General features: G+C 38.1%; 1 protein-coding gene and 1 long non-coding RNA gene across 2 annotated transcripts in view; one reads left to right on the top strand and one right to left on the bottom strand.

Annotated features, from left to right (window-relative positions):
- Positions 1–17,327, bottom strand: part of LOC134825173 (uncharacterized) — a 101,275-nt gene that overhangs the window by 33,719 nt on the left and 50,229 nt on the right. The window lies entirely within an intron of this gene.
- LOC134825594 (uncharacterized) lies at positions 5,618–14,035 on the top strand. Its single transcript, XM_063837831.1, has 9 exons — positions 5,618–6,336; positions 6,452–6,525; positions 6,868–7,026; positions 8,323–8,414; positions 8,666–8,799; positions 9,289–9,323; positions 12,502–12,613; positions 13,123–13,233; positions 13,766–14,035. The coding sequence occupies exons 1-9, from the start codon at positions 5,622–5,624 to the stop codon at positions 13,813–13,815; spliced, it is 1,482 nt and encodes a 493-aa protein (XP_063693901.1). The 5' UTR covers positions 5,618–5,621; the 3' UTR covers positions 13,816–14,035.

The following is a 17,327-nucleotide window of genomic DNA, read 5'->3' on the forward strand; positions in this document are numbered from 1 at the left end:
ACATAGGTAAAATGAACTTGTCATGTCTAATTTTCAATTAAACTAAGCTCAGTTAATGTAAGAGCCGCTTTAGAAAGCACTGGAGTTTATCTCCAGGATTAAATTATATCGAGTTATATGATTTAGCTATAAGGCGGTTTATAAATGTTGTATTTATTATTATAAAGGGTCTCAATAAGAGGTCTCGACTGCCTAGGCGTCAAACCTTGGCAGTCGGTAGTTTTCCTCTGGCCCGGGATCAGCTGACCCTAGGGACCAGAGGGTAAAGGTGTAGAGACTATGTGTATCTACAAATCTTTCGAGGTTGTTTTTACAAGAGACAGGGCTTGCTACGCAAGGGAAGAAAACCGGGAGAAACAATCACAAATTATACAAATAAATATTATAAAACCTAGCAAAAAGAAAGCAAAAAGAAAGCAAACAAATTATTATTATAAAGGGTCTCAATAAGAGGTCTCGACTGCATAGGCGTCAAACCTTGGCAGTCGGTAGTTTTCCTCTGGCCCGGGATCAGCTGACCCTAGGGACCAGAGGGTAAAGGTGTAGAGACTATGTGTATCTACAAATCTTTCGAGGTTGTTTTTACAAGAGACAGGGCTTGCTACGCAAGGGAAGAAAACCGGGAGAAACAATCACAAATTATACAAATAAATATTATAAAACCTAGCAAAAAGAAATTCAAACAATCCTACACTACTACAATAATTATTATTATTATTATATAGTAAGTGTGTGCCGCTGCAATTTGATTAGATTGCTGCAATTTAAATGATCCCAAAATGATCCCAGGGGGGACTCCCAACCCACCGCTTCGGCGGGTCGTTGATGCACCGATCACAAGCAAGAGCCACTTTGGTCTACTTGCTGTGAGGTGTCTCAGCTACATGGGTCGGGGGTCCCCCCTTTTTTTTCTTTTTTTTTACTGCAATTCAAATTGTTTGGATTGACAACAGCTCTTCATGTGGAAGCTTCATCCAATTGCTTTATTGGTGGAATAGACTTTGTGAAATAGGCCCAAGATATGGGTACCATTCCAACGCTAAAAAGACAATTCTGATTGTCAAAAATCCCGAAGAACTAAACGAAGCTTAGACACTATTTGAAAACATGGGAGTTAAGATCACGACATCCGGAGAACACCATCTTGGTGCTGTTGTAGGCTCAAAAGAATTCAGGGAAGATTACATCAAAGGAAAAGTCGAAAAATGGATAGTTTATATTATATATTGAACAACTAGCAGATGTAGCAACCGAAAAACCACAAAGTAAAGTAAAAAAAGTTATTTTTTTCCCTACTATAACAGACATTGGAGAGCACTTTGTCCCACTTGAGAGCAAGATCATGTGCTCATTCCAGCCCTCCTCGGTTGCCCTCTCAACCAGCATGACAAAGATATCCTTGAACTCTTTAACTCCCTGTTCGATGTGGAGGCCTAGGTATCATCAATAGGATGAAGCAATCACTGCTCTTCAACCAGCATAACCATGCTGATCTTGATTGGACAAACAAAGATTTCGAATGCTCTAATTTAAATTTTGACACCAAGTCTACCCTAGGGTCCACACATCCAAAATGATTATCTTGAAATTGAAAATTAGCTGGGTGGCATTTTCCTTTGCCTTACTAACGTGTGTGAGCGCAGTGTAGTGAGAAAGTGTTTTTAACTTAGGATTATGATTTATGATTTTTGAACTATTACATTGATAAGATTTATTTTTGATAGGTACTTAATAAAGTTGATGAATTACCCTCCCTATTAAAATTTAAAAAATATTTAGTGAAAATTGATAAACGAAGATCTAGATATTGATACATATTATAACCAACATTGCTTATCCTCTGCCTTGTTAACAAAGAGCAAATTTTCTTAATGCCTTCTCCCTGTCCTAAAACCAAAACTTCATCCTATTAAAGTAAAGGCCTGTTGTTACCACATGCTATTATACAGTCCCTCTCAAAAACATGCCTCAACCTCCATCAAAAACAATTTTAGTTTTCAGTCCTTCTAGTTTCCAAAAATGTACCGAGCTAGTGTTCTGGTGTGCACAAAAGCCCCTAAGCCCGTGCATTCCTTGCCCCGCTAGCTGCCAGTCCTTGGCAAACTTCCAATAGCAAAGATCAACTAGTCATTTACAAATTGAGCACTATACAATTTTAATTGTTTTAAATATTTGACTTTGTAAAATGAGCTAAAACATTGATTTTATTAGTTTCATTGATTTTATTAGTTTCATTGAATACCGTCAGGATAGCATCTTGTGAATATGCATACTCAGTGACCAGGATATCACCAATGACCAAGCTGGATATGGGCAAGATGAAAGAAAAGAAAGAAGAACTGAGGAAACAGAAAGAAGAGTTTTTTATCCCAAAGGTTCAAGATGCTCTATAATGGGTCAGATCATCTTAAGAACCGCTTAAACCAAGCAAGAGAAAAGGCAGCATCAACATGGCTCACAGCATTACCTCTAAAGGACCTCAACTATGTTCTAAACAAGCAAGAGTTCCAAGACAGCATATATATGCATACGCTACGGTTGGAAGATCCAAGGAGGGCCCTCTAAATGTGCCTGCGGAAATATGAACAGTGTCTACCACGCACTTGATTGTAAATTAGGTGGATACGTTTTCATGCGCCACAATGCCATAAGAAACACTGCAGCTTCATTCCTTCAAGAGGCAAGGTGTAAGGATGTTAGAATTTTTTAAAAATATATATATACAGAGCAGGGACAATATGGAATACAGTACGACAAAATCTCATGCTAACTACATTCACCTGTTATAAGCCCAATCACCTCAAATCATCCATAAGAATCACCATCACTCACACTCAAAAGGAAGGAGAACCAAATGACTGGAACTTAGCCTTAAACAGCGTTCGACAAAATTCAAAAACTTTAAAATTGACCTTGCCTAGATTACTTAAGCTTGAAAAAGCGGTAATATCTTAGCAAAATATAACTTGCAGCAGCCCCATACCTTGTCATGAACATAATATCGAAACTACCTCTGTAATCACATCTTTCTCTGGGTGCAAAATGAATATATAATATAGGTTTATTAGTTTTATAGAAATTTAAAAGTTCTATAGAATTTTTTTATAGAAGGATTATGAACATTTTGTTTGTGTGTTTTGTGTTATGCATTTTCATACCTATTTTAGAAGAGATTTTTATAGAATGTTAGAAGTTGAGTAGGGTCAGTTTCAGACGTATTAAGCATAAATAACATCATTGCCATGTCTGAAGTGGTTTGTAAATGGGCCATTGTTAGCCCCAAGCGTTTTGGTCCGTCATTCCTGCCACTCAGCATTGCCTACTGTAAAGTAGAAATTTTTCTGAGACAATAGAGAAACTGACCTTGTCTCACTAAATTCAACCACTTTCCATAATAAAATTACTAACAAATAAAGTTTTTAAAATAATTATATACAACCACTAAAGAATATTTCCTCAAGTTTATTTCTAGTTAACTAATTCGTGGTTTAAGCTCTTATTTTATTTATGAAAGGAATGTAAAATAAAACTTATTGTTTCATTTTTCATTGATAATAAACTTGTTACATCCAGTACAACCCAAGATGTCAGCCGACGCGACTTACAAAAATAAAGAAAGCTAGCATGTTATGTTCATTGTTCATAGTTTTTCTAACGAGCATACTTAGCACTTAGGCTAGCTGACCACAATAAAGAAGCTAAGAGCCAGGTCAAAAATCACATCAGAACACGATTCAGGTTTGATCTGCTACAAAGCACACTCACAGCATGGGGTGTATCCAATGGTGAAAAGTGGTGAAATTTAACAATTTGGTAACCCGATTCACCTTAAAGGTCAGTCACAATTTTTCACCATTTTACACCATTTTACACCCATTCTAGTTTTTTTCCAAAATATCAAATTGAAATATTATATAATGTGTTTTCTGGTACTATACGACAATACCAAGAGCTCAGTTTTGAAGAACCTTAATCGCCATGTTCACTATAAGTAACCAGTTTTGGTGTACTTTTCTCACCATGATCATCAAGTTTAATTACAAGTTTAAAATATTTATCTCACTCGCCATGTTCACCAAAAATTACCAGTTCCGATGTACCTTACTCGCCATGTTCACTAAAAGTAACCAGTTTGGATGTACATTTCTCATCATGATCACACAAAAGGTACTAAATTGATGTACTTTTCTCACCATGATCACCAAAAATTACTAGTTTTTATTTATCTTACTCGCCATGTTCACCAAAAGTTACCAGTTTCGATGTAACTTACTCTCCATGCTCACCAAAAGTTACTAGTTTTGATGTATCTTACTCGCCAAGTTTAATAAAAGTTACTAGTTTTGATGTACCTTACTCGCCAAGTTCACCAAAAGTTACTATTTTTGATGTACCTTACTAGCCAAATTCACCAAAAGTTACTATTTTTGATGTACCTTACTAGCCAAATTCACCAAAAGTTACCAGTATCAATGTACCTTTCTCGCCATATTCACTAAATGTTACCAGTTTCAATGTATCTTTCTCGCCATTTTCACTTACAGTTACCAGTTTCAATGTACCTTTCTCACCATATTCACTTATAGTTACCAGTTTCACCATGTTCAGTGTTCACTAAAAGTTACCAGTATTGATGTACCTTTCTCGCCATATTCACTAAATGTTACCAGTTTCAATGTATCTTTCTCGCCATTTTCACTTACAGTTACCAGTTTCAATGTACCTTTCTCACCATATTCACTTATAGTTACCAGTTTCACCATGTTCAGTGTTCACTAAAAGTTACCAGTATTGATGTACCTTTCTCGCCATATTCACTAAATGTTACCAGTTTCAATGTATCTTTCTCGCCATTTTCACTTACAGTTACCAGTTTCAATGTACCTTTCTCACCATGTGCACTAGTTTTGATGAAAAATGGTGATTGATAGTTTTTGTGAATCGAGTTTCCGAATTGTAAAACCTAGACGTACTTTAAATACAATGAAACACATGTTTCTTTATATCCTTAAAATCTGAGTTAATAACGAAATAATGTTTTAGAGTGATAACACCAGGTCAAAACTAAAACTAGAAGGCAAATATACTCATCGAAAAAATGGTGAAAAATGGCGAAATCTTACAATTTGGAAACCTGATTAACCATAAAAATCAGTCACAATTTTTCACCATTTTACACCATTTTTTACCATTCAATTAAACAAATAAATCAATTAAATCATTACTCCGAATACCAATTGGTGATCATGTAATGCCCCAACCACTTACCGCTGAGCACCCCCGTTTTTATCTAGTATCTCTAGTTTTTATAAGAAATACTAGAATCTCTAGAATCTCTAGTTTTTATCAGAAATACTAGAATCTCTAAAATCTCTAGTTTTTATCAGAAATACTACCTCAGTTATTGTAGTCTGTTGGTCGAAGGACTTTCAAATATATTATACTGATAATACTTGTCTGTACAGAACCTGAAAAGCTTTTAATACAAAATTACTTTATTGTTATTGCTGCTATTGCTTTATAAATCCTTTCTATTTCACATTTTGCAGAGAATAATGTTGATTTTTTGAGATATCCCATTGGTTTTGCCTTGATATTAACATACTCTTTCACTAGTGACTATGTCTAACGGCAACGCAACAGAATCCCATTTTCAAGAAATGAAGCAAGCAAAAGAGCCTAGGGGTGAAGGTCAAACTAGGACAAACAGGGTAGACCGTAACCAGGGCAACCGTAACCAGGGCAACCACAGACAATCTTTTTATCGGTCAGACAAAGACAGCTATTCTAGCGATCGCAGGTCCGACAAAGACAGCTATTCTAGCGATCGCAGCAGAGATAAAAGAAGCAACGATCGTGAGCGATTTAACCAGGCCCCTAAGTATAGAGAACCAAGGTATCATTCTGGTACCAGAAAAAACCATGCTTCAAAAGCAAAACAAACAAGGAAAGGGGAATCAGATGTTATCCAACCAGAGAATTTGCAAAAACTTAGTCTTGTTCCCCCTCAAAATAATGGGGAAACTGTTATCAAAGAGAAAGCCGCTGTTTTACAAGAACCTACATCTGGTAATTTGCTTCTCTCCAAGGAATCTCAATCAAATCACTCCCAGACTGCTAAATCGAAGCCGTTTCATGGCCACTACCATCATAAGAACTCTAATAAACCTAGGTTTTCTAAGATATTCTCTGAAAATGGTAAAGATCCCAAAACTGGTAGTGGGGGACTAGTTGGGAACAAGGAATCTGAAGTTAAAACAGAACCTACCGTACTGATTACAGATAGAAAGATACCTGACTCTAATGCTACTTCCAATTCTGGAGATGATCCCAATGGTATTAACTTTAGTTTTGAGTCTATAATTATTTCTAAAAAATGACATGTCCCCAGAGTGTTAGATGGATTATGAAATAATGTTAAAATAATATGTCTCCCAACTCAATATTTCAGACTTGCACCATGTGAGAGATGCGCCGCTAATTGACCAGCTGAAAGTTATTAGTCAGGAGCTTAACAATCCCAAAGTGAGTAGTCCAATTTTAACACTACTAGTTACCACCTAGTTACCACCTAGTTACCACCTAGTTACCACCTAGTTACCACCTAGTTACCACCTAGTTACCACCTAGTTACCACAAGACACCACCTAGTTACCACTAGTTACCACCTAGTTACCACCTAGTCACCACCTAGTTACCACTGCACTAGTCACCACCTAGTTACCACCTAGTTACCACTAGTTACCACCTAGTAAGTATTAATTTTCATCTTTTATATAAAAAATGTTCTACCCTAAGCTGCAATGAAATGATCTCTGTCTTTGAGATTGTCTGTTTGTGCTTTACGTAAGACATTTCCTTTTTCAGTCTGAGGACGTATTTGCTAAGTTGAAAAGTGGGGAGGGAGTGGAGCTGGAGAATTTGAAACAACTGTACGACAAAATACCAGACATAACTAAAACTGAGATTATAAAGGAGACTGAGGAGTGGGCTACTAGTGCTCCTTCTACAGAAACTGTGTTACAGGTAAGTGGGCTACTAGTGCTCCTTCTACAGAAACTGTGTTACAGGTAAGTGGGCTACTAGTGCTCCTTCTACAGAAACTGTGTTACAGGTAAGTGGGCTACTAGTGCTCCTTCTACAGAAACTGTGTTACAGGTAAGTGGGCTACTAGTGCTCCTTCTACAGGAACTGTGTTACAGGTAAGTGGGCTACTAGTGCTCCTTCTACAGAAACTGTGTTACAGGTAAGTGGGCTACTAGTGCTCCTTCTACAGGAACTGTGTTACAGGTAAGTGGGCTACTAGTGCTCCTTCTACAGAAACTGTGTTACAGGTAAGTGGGCTACTAGTGCTCCTTCTACAGGAACTGTGCTACAGGTAAGTGGGCTACTAGTGCTCCTTCTACAGAAACTGTGTTACAGGTAAGTGGGCTACTAGTGCTCCTTCTACAGGAACTGTGTTACAGGTAAGTGGGCTACTAGTGCTCCTTCTACAGACACTGTGTTACAGGTAAGTGGGCTACTAGTGCTCCTTCTACAGAAACTGTGTTACAGGTAAGTGGGCTACTAGTGCTCCTTCTACAGGAACTGTGTTACAGGTAAGTGGGCTACTAGTGCTCCTTCTACAGAAACTGTGTTACAGGTAAGTGGGCTACTAGTGCTCCTTCTACAGAAACTGTGTTACAGGTAAGTGGGCTACTAGTGCTCCTTCTACAGAAACTGTGTTACAGGTAAGTGGGCTACTAGTGCTCCTTCTACAGAAACTGTGTTACAGGTAAGTGGGCTACTAGTGCTCCTTCTACAGAAACTGTGTTACAGGTAAGTGGGCTACTAGTGCTCCTTCTACAGACACTGTGTTACAGGTAAGTGGGCTACTAGTGCTCCTTCTACAGAAACTGTGTTACAGGTAAGTGGGCTACTAGTGCTCCTTCTACAGAAACTGTGTTACAGGTAAGTGGGCTACTAGTGCTCCTTCTACAGAAACTGTGTTACAGGTAAGTGGGCTACTAGTGCTCCTTCTACAGGAACTGTGTTACAGGTAAGTGGGCTACTAGTGCTCCTTCTACAGAAACTGTGTTACAGGTAAGTGGGCTACTAGTGCTCCTTCTACAGAAACTGTGTTACAGGTAAGCTGAGGAGAGGGAGAACAACTTGTCCCAATAATTGCGGCCCCAATAATTGCGGCTCCAATAACACAACTCTGAGGAATTCTACAGTGCCCCAATAATATTCTACAGTGGAATATTCCCCGTAATCCTAACCTGATACTATGTTTTAATGGAACGTCCTTATTAACTTTAATATAAACCAAACCCTTTTTAGGAGTCGAGTAAGTCAAGTGAGATATCTAGTGAGGAGATACGTTCAATGCCCTGTTGTCATGGCAACTGCTGTCCTCCTTACTACCCTCATGGGTAATATTTATTCTAATAACTAATATATTGTACTATTTTATCACAACTATTTTATCACAACTATTTTATTCATTGTGGTTAAATGATAATAAAGTTCAGAATACATGGAACTACGAAAACTTGTTCTCTTAAAAATATAGTAGTTGTACCGCTTGATACTCCGATCATATCTGTAGAGTGTATGACTGGCAATAAGATAGGTCCTCCCTTTAAATACTGTTGTTTTGATAATGATCTTGTCCACTGCCCAGGTATATGCCACCCGCGATGCCCCCGCACCCTGCCTACTACTACGCGGCATTGTGGAACTATCATCACCCAGTCCCCCCGCCTCCTGTACAGCGTCTTGCTAATGCACCTTCCCTCCCGCCTCCTTGTGATAACGGTATTTAACTTCTCTCTCTCTCTCTCTCTCTCTCTCTCTCTCTCTCTCTCTCTCTCTCTCTCTCTCTCTCTCTCTCTCTCTCTCTCTCTCTCTCTCTCTCTCTCTCTCTCTCTCTCTCTCTCTCTCTCTCTCTCTCTCTCTCTCTCTCTCTCTCTCTCTCTCTCTCTCGCTCTCTCTCTCTCGCTCTCTCTCTCTCTCTCTCTCTCTCTCTCTCTCTCTCTCTCTCTCTCTCTCTCTCTCTCTCTCTCTCTCTCTCTCTCTCTCTCTCTCTCTCTCTCTCTCTCTCTCTCTCTCTCTCTCTCTCTCTCTCTCTCTCTCTCTCTCTGTCTCTCTCTCTCTCTCTCTCTCTCTCTCTCTCTCTCTCTCTCTCTCGCTCTATCTACAGTGTATCTCTCTCTAGAAATTTGTTTAAGTGAATATAAACCTTTGTTACTTCTTCCAACAACCCTGAGAGGTATTAAAGAGAAGTTACATTTTTCACAATTTCAGCTGCACTGCACAAGAGATACATCACAAGAAGTGCTGTGAGTTTATTAAGATATATGTTACTCCAGTAGCAGGGAGGTGTTGAGTGTGCACTTCACTGCATAGAGTTTTTTGCTACTGAATCGGGTTAAATAGGTCATTGGTAACTCAAATCATCGAGGGGGGGATTTTGTGTCGCTAGTCCCAACCCTGTGGAGCCACGCCCATATTTCATATCAGGTGCGTATATGGGTAATATGTATCTCAGCTTCTGAAGGTCTTAGAGACTCAAACTTGAGTTTAAAATGACCGCAATGCACATGTTTATATTAGTACTATGAAGGTCATGAAAGCCCAAAATGCTTATTTTTGGAAAAAATTCAGAAAAACCGATTTTCACTTGAGCATGAGTAAAAAATCTACTCTAGAAATTTTGTGAAAATCGAGTAAGCAGTTCACTGTCTACAAGATTTCTAAACACAGGGTCCTCTGTTAGGTCATTCTGAATCAGAATTGATAAAGTAAGCAAATTCTATAGGTAGTTTCAACCTTGTGGAGCCACGCCCATATTTCATATCATGTGCGTATATGGGAAATATGTATCTCAGCTTTTAAAGGTCATAGAGACTCAAAGTTGAGTTTAAAATGACCGCAATGCACATGTTTATATTGGTACTATGAAGGTCATGAAAGCCCAAAATGCTTATTTTTGGAAAAAATTCAGAAAAACTGATTTTCACAAGCGAAAAATCTACTTTAGAAGTTAAGTGAAATCGAGTGTGAAGTTCAGTGTCTACAACGTTTATAAACACAGGATCCTTTGTAAGATCATTCTGAATCAGAATTGATAAGGTACGCAAATTCTATTAGTAGTTTCAACCCTAGGGTGCAAGACTCCTAAATTACCCCAGGCGCAAATATATGACTTTTCTATCTCGGCTTCTGGACGTAGTAGGGGCCTCTCTTTGAGCTTAAACTAACTACAATGGCCACATTTATATACCGACTATAAAGCACAAAGCAACTTAGGGTCTATAGAGCTTAGTTTTTAGAAATTCATTAAAAACTATTTTAACCTTCATTGCATCATCTCAAGTCTCTACCCAGCTACCACCAGTACGTTATAATTTTAGATCTTTCTAGCAACCTCTGATATGAATGCTACCTCTTCCTCTATCCAGCTACTATACCACCAATTCCAGCTGTTTTCACCTACTTCGGCTACCTCTATTTAGTTACTACCAAGAATCCTCCAACTTCTACTATTTCTAGCAATCTTAGCTTAGGCTAGTGGACTACTTCTTGCCCTATCTAGCAACCATCAGAAACAGCAAATTTCCTCTTCCTTAATGAGCTGGAAATTGTTGGATGCAGCGGAGGTAGCACTCATATCAGAGGTTACAAGATCTAAAATTATTATAACTTATGGTGGTAGCTGGGTAGAGTTGACATGGAGTTAGCAGAAAGTAGCTAGAAGTAGATTCTGCTACATGAGGTTGGATTCAAGTTGATTAGCCATAATAGCCGAGCAGTACTGGAGAGAGCCCCAGAGAGGGAGCTGAAGGCTCAAGGCAGCCTAAGATAGCTGGAAGGAGCTTCTGAAACTGAGTATTTTCGCAGTTATACCAAAATTAAAGTTAGGTGGTATGTGCTGATCCATAAATGTTATCCGAATGTGTTCTTGTTGAACGTTTTACTGTGCTGCAAATATCTCTAAGACTTTTTTAGCCCGAGATATCATTATTAAGTACATGTTTGATCATGTTACTATCTTATGATGCATGAAGGTTAAAACAGTTTTTAATGAATTTCTAAAAACTAAGCTCTATAGACCTTATGTTGCTATATAGTCGGTATATAAATTTGGCCATTGTAGTTAGTTTGAGCTCAAAGAGAGGCCCCTACAACGTTCAGAAGCCGAGATAGAAAAGTCATATATTTGCGCCTGGGGGTAATTTAGGAGTTTTACACCCTAGGGTTGAAACTACTAATAGAATTTGCGTACCTTATCAATTCTGATTCAGAATGATCTTACAAAGGATCCTGTGTTGTAGACACTGAACTTCACACTCGATTTCACTTCTAGAGTAGATTTTTAGCTTGTGAAAATCAGTTTTTCTGAATTTTTTCCAAAAATAAGCATTTTGGTCTTTCGTGACCTTCATAGTACCAATATAAACATGTGCATTGCGGTCATTTTAAACTCAACTTTGAGTCTCTAAGACCTTCAGAAGCTGAGATAAAAATTTCCCATATACGCACATGATATGAAATATGGGCGTGGCTACACAAGGTTTAAACTACCTATAGAATTTGCTTACTTTATCAATTCTGATTCAGAATGACCTAACAGAGGACCCTGTGTTTAGAAATCTTGTAGACAGTGAACTGCTTACTCGATTTTCACAAAATTTCTAGAGTAGATTTTTTACTCATGCTCAAGTGAAAATCGGTTTTTCTGAATTTTTTCCAAAAATAAGCATTTTGGGCTTTCATGACCTTCATAGTACCAATATAAACATGTGCATTGCGGTCATTTTAAACTCAAGTTTGAGTCTCTAAGACCTTCAGAAGCTGAGATACATATTTCCCATATACGCACCTGGTATGAAATATGGGCGTGGCTCCACAGGGTTGGGACTAGCGACACAAAATTCCCCCCTCGGTGATTTGAGTTACCAATGACCTATTTAACCCGATTCAGTAGCAAAAAACTCTATGCAGTGAAGTGCACACTCAACACCTCCCTGCTACTGGAGTATGTGAACCATTATGTTGTTTATAAACATATAAATATGCCCAACAGATATTCCTTTAATCTATTTGATTTTATTCGATTTATTTAGTTAGTACATATTATGTGGAACTGTGGAACTAACGCAACTGAGAATTATCTTATAATTTTTATTCTACACTCCCTAAAGGTATAGTTAGAAGTAGGTTAGGGACTTTTTGTCACACTGTCGCATCGTAAAGGTTCTACTCACGCGCGAACCTCTGTTTAATGCATATGTTGCGCGAATTTGACGTTTGAGGAGCATGAAATGCACGTACACTCAATTCCCTGCCACTCCCTGCCCTGCCACTCCCTGCCCTGCGTTATTTACAAGGGAAGGAGTTTATAATAATCTTCCTTGAAACAAATTGTCTGAAGATTTGTAACAAATCAATTTCGACTGAAAGTTTTGGCCGGGTTGCCTGGGAACTAACCGTATTGAAATGTGGGTATATTTTCAGAAGACGCCTGGTAGTATAGTATTTACGTTACATGTATCTGACAACTTGAGGATAGTTAGTGTGCGCTCTGAAGATAGTTTTACCATGACAGCGGACCTATGTAATGAAGAGGGTGAGTTATCGTTACCATAACAACCAACGTATGGCTGCCTTAGTATACATCCGGGAATACCAACTAAAACTGCATTGATTTACAGATTAGTGCAATATTGGATGTTTTAACATTTACCTGTGAATTGTTCTATTCTCCAACGAGGGGTCGTTCACATATTAATTTTTGGCCCATTTGACCCCCCGCCCCCCCCCCCGTAATCATTTTTTCACATAGCTATTGTGTCAAAATTAAATTATCGTAATCATTTGGAAACCCACCCCCCCCCCCCCCCCCCCCGATTTCACACTAGCGTATTAATTTGGAAACCACCCACCTCCCCCTCCCCCTAACTGAGGTTGCTATGGAAACCCCCCCCCCCTCTATGGTAACCCCCCCCCTCGGCTGATAACGTAATATTTGAACGACCCCTGACTGACATGTCATCTTGAAGATATTACAATTGAAACCCCATTTAAGCAGGTTGATTGTGTCTGATGTAATTAGTACTATATAATACCCTATTTCAGGAGAGAAGATAGCGGAGAACTTTATGCTGCACGCGGAAACCTCCCCCAAACTGTGGGAACAATACGCCTTCTCGGGGAACCACACTCTACACTTTAACGTTACAGCACCCTGTTAGTTATCTTACTCCTTACTATATATGTCACGTGATCTGTGCATCATCACCCCATATGAATCAAGTTACCATATAAACCTCAGTTAGTTACCATAGCAACCTCAGTTAGTTACCATAGCAACCTCAGTTAGTTACCATAGCAACCTCAGTTAGTTACCATAGCAACCTCCGTTAGTTACCATATAAACCTCAGTTAGTTACCATAGCAACCTCAGTTAGTTACCATAGCAACCTCAGTTAGTTACCATAGCAACCTCAGTTAGTTACCATAGCAACCTCAGTTAGTTACCATAGCAACCTCAGTTAGTTACCATAGCAACCTCAGTTAGTTACCATAGCAACCTCAGTTAGTTACCATAGCAACCTCCGTTAGTTTATAGTAACCATAGCAACCTCAGTTAGTTACCATAGCAACCTCAGTTAGTTACCATAGCAACCTCAGTTAGTTACCATAGCAACCTCAGTTAGTTACCATAGCAACCTCAGTTAGTTACCATAGCAACCTCAGTTAGTTACCATAGCAACCTCAGGTACCACGGTGGTCGTTGTCACGTTTCTACACGAGATACCCCTCAGATAACGGGAAATGTTAACAAACAACAGTGGTTACCATAGAAACAACTATTAGGGCGGACTAGTCATAGCGAGGAATTTAAAGGGCCGGGTTTGCCAATAAGTTTATTTAATTAAAAGAACTTAAATATTTGTAGTTAAAAACCGTTCAAGCGTTAGTACATTTTTAATTTGTAAATTTTAAGTTATTTGTTTTTATATGATACGTTTAAACAACTTTTTTCTTCTCCCAAGGGTTTTACTTACTTACTTGTACCAATGTACCCTGTTTTACTTCCTAAATATCCTCTAATTATCACTACTGCTTACTAAGTTAGTAACTAAGATAGATGGTCATGTTCATACAATATGTCGTGTAAAAGTATTGAAGTAAATTGTTTTGTAGCTCTATCACAGTTGTTTTTGGTATTTACTAATGAGGTAAGGGGCCATCTACTTTAGGACGTCCGCCAAAATCACAGATTTTCAAGACACCCCCCTCCCCCTGTCCGGGTGTGTCCGAATTTTCAAAACAATCCCCCCTCCCCCGGACGTCCGGATTTCCAGCTACTTTTAAGAGTAAAAATAAAACCAACTCAAATTCATTGTTAATATAATTCAAAGAGTTGAAGTAAAATTCAAAGAGTTGCAATAAATGGGACTTTATCGTTATTTTCTGCGAAAATTTCAGGGCGTCCGGATTTTCAGAAACCACCCCCTCCCCTTGCCGGATTTGTCCGAAATGATGGTATGAAACAAATTGAGGTACTGGGAGTCAAAATCCCGAATATAATTGCAAAATCATATTGTCCCAATCTCTGTCCCATTTTCAGTTTTTGAAGATGAAATTTCCAGGACCGAAATTTTACAGTTTTGACTGATTTTTTCACCTGCAACCAATTAGTAAGTCAATTATAGATGGCAATTGACACGATTGAGGTGGTGGAAGTTTGATTTCGGTCGGAGGAAGCCCACAGCAGAAAGCTTAACAAAAAGAAAAGTTGTATTTTCAAAATGCTGTCCCATTTTCAAATATGAAATTTTCTGAACCCAAATTTTACAGATTGGATGAACTTTTTGCCCAGAAACCAGTTAGTTAGTTAATTGATGATGGTATGAAACCAAATTGAGGTACTGGGAGTCAAAATCCCGAATAAAATTGCAAAATCATATTGTCCCAATCTCTGTCCCATTTTCAGTTTTTGAAGATGAAATTTCCAGGACCGAAATTTTACATTTGTGACTGATTTTTTCACCTGCAACCAATTAGTAAGTCAACTATAGATGGCAAAAGACACGATTGAGGTGGTGGAAGTTTGCTTCCGGTCGAAGGAAGCCCACAGCAGAAAGCTTAACAAAACGAAAAGTTGTATTTTCAAAATGCTGTCCCATTTTCAAATATGAAATTTTCTGAACCAAAATTTGACAGATTGGATGAACTTTTAGTCTAGAAACCAGTTAGTTAGTTAATTGATGATGGTATGAAACCAAATTGAGGTACTGGGAGTCGAAATCCCGAATAAAATTGCAAAATCATATTGTCCCAATCTCTGTCCCATTTTCAGTTTTGAAGATGAAATTTCCAGGACCGAAATTTTACAGTTTTGACTGATTTTTCACCTTCAACCAATTAGTAAGTCAACTATAGATGGCAAATGACACGATTGAGGTGGTGGAAGTTTGATTTTGGTCGGAGGAAGCCCACAGCAGAAAGCTTAACAAAACGAAAAGTTGTATTTTCAAAATGCTGTCTCAATTTCAAATATGAAATTTTCTGAAACCAAATTTGACAGATTGGATGAACTTTTTGCCCAGAAACCAGTTAGTTAGTTAATTGATGATGGTATGAAACCAAATTGAGGTACTGGGAGTCGAAATCCCGAATAAAATTGCAAAATCATATTGTCCCAATCTCTGTCCCATTTCAGTTTTTGAAGATGAAATTTCCAGGACCGAAATTTTACAGTTTTGACTGATTTTTTCACCTTCAACCAATTAGTAAGTCAACTATAGATGGCAAAAGACACGATTGAGGTGGTGGAAGTTTGCTTCCGGTCGAAGGAAGCCCACAGCAGAAAGCTTAACAAAACGAAAAGTTGTATTTTCAAAATGCTGTCCCATTTTCAAATATGAAATTTTCTGAACCAAAATTTGACAGATTGGATGAACTTTTAGTCTAGAAACCAGTTAGTTAGTTAATTGATGATGGTATGAAACCAAATTGAGGTACTGGGAGTCGAAATCCCGAATAAAATTGCAAAATCATATTGTCCCAATCTCTGTCCCATTTTCAGTTTTTGAAGATGAAATTTCCAGGACCGAAATTTTACAGTTTTGACTGATTTTTTCACCTTCAACCAATTAGTAAGTCAACTATAGATGGCAAATGACACGATTGAGGTGGTGGAAGTTTGATTTTGGTCGGAGGAAGCCCACAGCAGAAAGCTTAACAAAACGAAAAGTTGTATTTTCAAAATGCTGTCTCAATTTCAAATATGAAATTTTCTGAAACCAAATTTGACAGATTGGATGAACTTTTTGCCCAGAAACCAGTTAGTTAGTTAATTGATGATGGTATGAAACCAAATTGAGGTACTGGGAGTCGAAATCCCGAATAAAATTGCAAAATCATATTGTCCCAATCTCTGTCCCATTTTCATTTTTTGTAGATGAAATTTCCAGGACCGAAATTTTACAGTTTTGACTGATTTTTTCACCTGCAACCAATTAGTAAGTCAATTATAGATGGCAAATGACACGATTGAGGTGGTGGAAGTTTGATTTCGGTCGGAGGAAGCCCACAGCAGAAAGCTTAACAAAACGAAAAGTTGTATTTTCAAAATGCTGTCCCAATTTCAAATATGAAATTTTCTGAACCCAAATTTGACAGATTGGATGAATCTTTTGCCCAGAAAACCAGTTAGTTAGTTAATTGATGATGGTATGAAACCAAATTGAGGTACTGGGAGTCAAAATCCCGAATAAAATTGCAAAATCATATTGTCCCAATCTCTGTCCCATTTTCATTTTTTGTAGATGAAATTTCCAGGACCGAAATTTTACAGTTTGACTGATTTTTTCACCTGCAACCAATTATTAAGTCAACTATAGATGGCAAATGACACGATTGAGGTGATGGAAGTTTGATTTCGGTCGGAGGAAGCCCACAGCAGAAAGCTTAACAAAACGAAAAGTTGTATTTTCTAAATGCTGTCCCATTTCAAATATGATATTTTCTGAACCCAAATTTGACAGATTGGATGAACTTTTTGCCCAGAAACCAGTTAGTTAGTTAATTGATGATGGTATAAAAACCAAATTGAGGTACTGGGAGTTAAAATCCCGAATAAAATTGCAAAATCATATTGTCCCAATCTCTGTCCCATTTTCAGTTTTTGAAGATGAAATTTCCAGGACCGAAATTTTACAGTTTTGACTGATTTTTTCACCTGCAACCAATTAGTAAGTCAACTATAGATGGCAAATGACACGATTGAGGTGGTGAAAGTTTGATTTTGGTCGGAGGAAGCCCACAGTAGA

The sequence above is a fragment of the Bolinopsis microptera genome, chromosome 13 (assembly GCF_026151205.1).
Source record: "Bolinopsis microptera isolate Bmic1 chromosome 13, MBARI_Bmic_1.0, whole genome shotgun sequence".
In the NCBI taxonomy this organism is placed as follows: domain Eukaryota; kingdom Metazoa; phylum Ctenophora; class Tentaculata; order Lobata; family Bolinopsidae; genus Bolinopsis; species Bolinopsis microptera.

Coding starts and splice junctions, on each gene's coding strand:
- LOC134825594 (XM_063837831.1), top strand. CDS start 5,622: ATGTCTAACGGCAACGCAACAGAATCCCATTTTCAAGAAATGAAGCAA. Junction 8,415..8,665: donor CCTCCTTACTACCCTCATGG/GTAATATTTATT, acceptor TCCACTGCCCAG/GTATATGCCACCCGCGATGC. Junction 8,800..9,288: donor CCCGCCTCCTTGTGATAACG/GTATTTAACTTC, acceptor TCACAATTTCAG/CTGCACTGCACAAGAGATAC.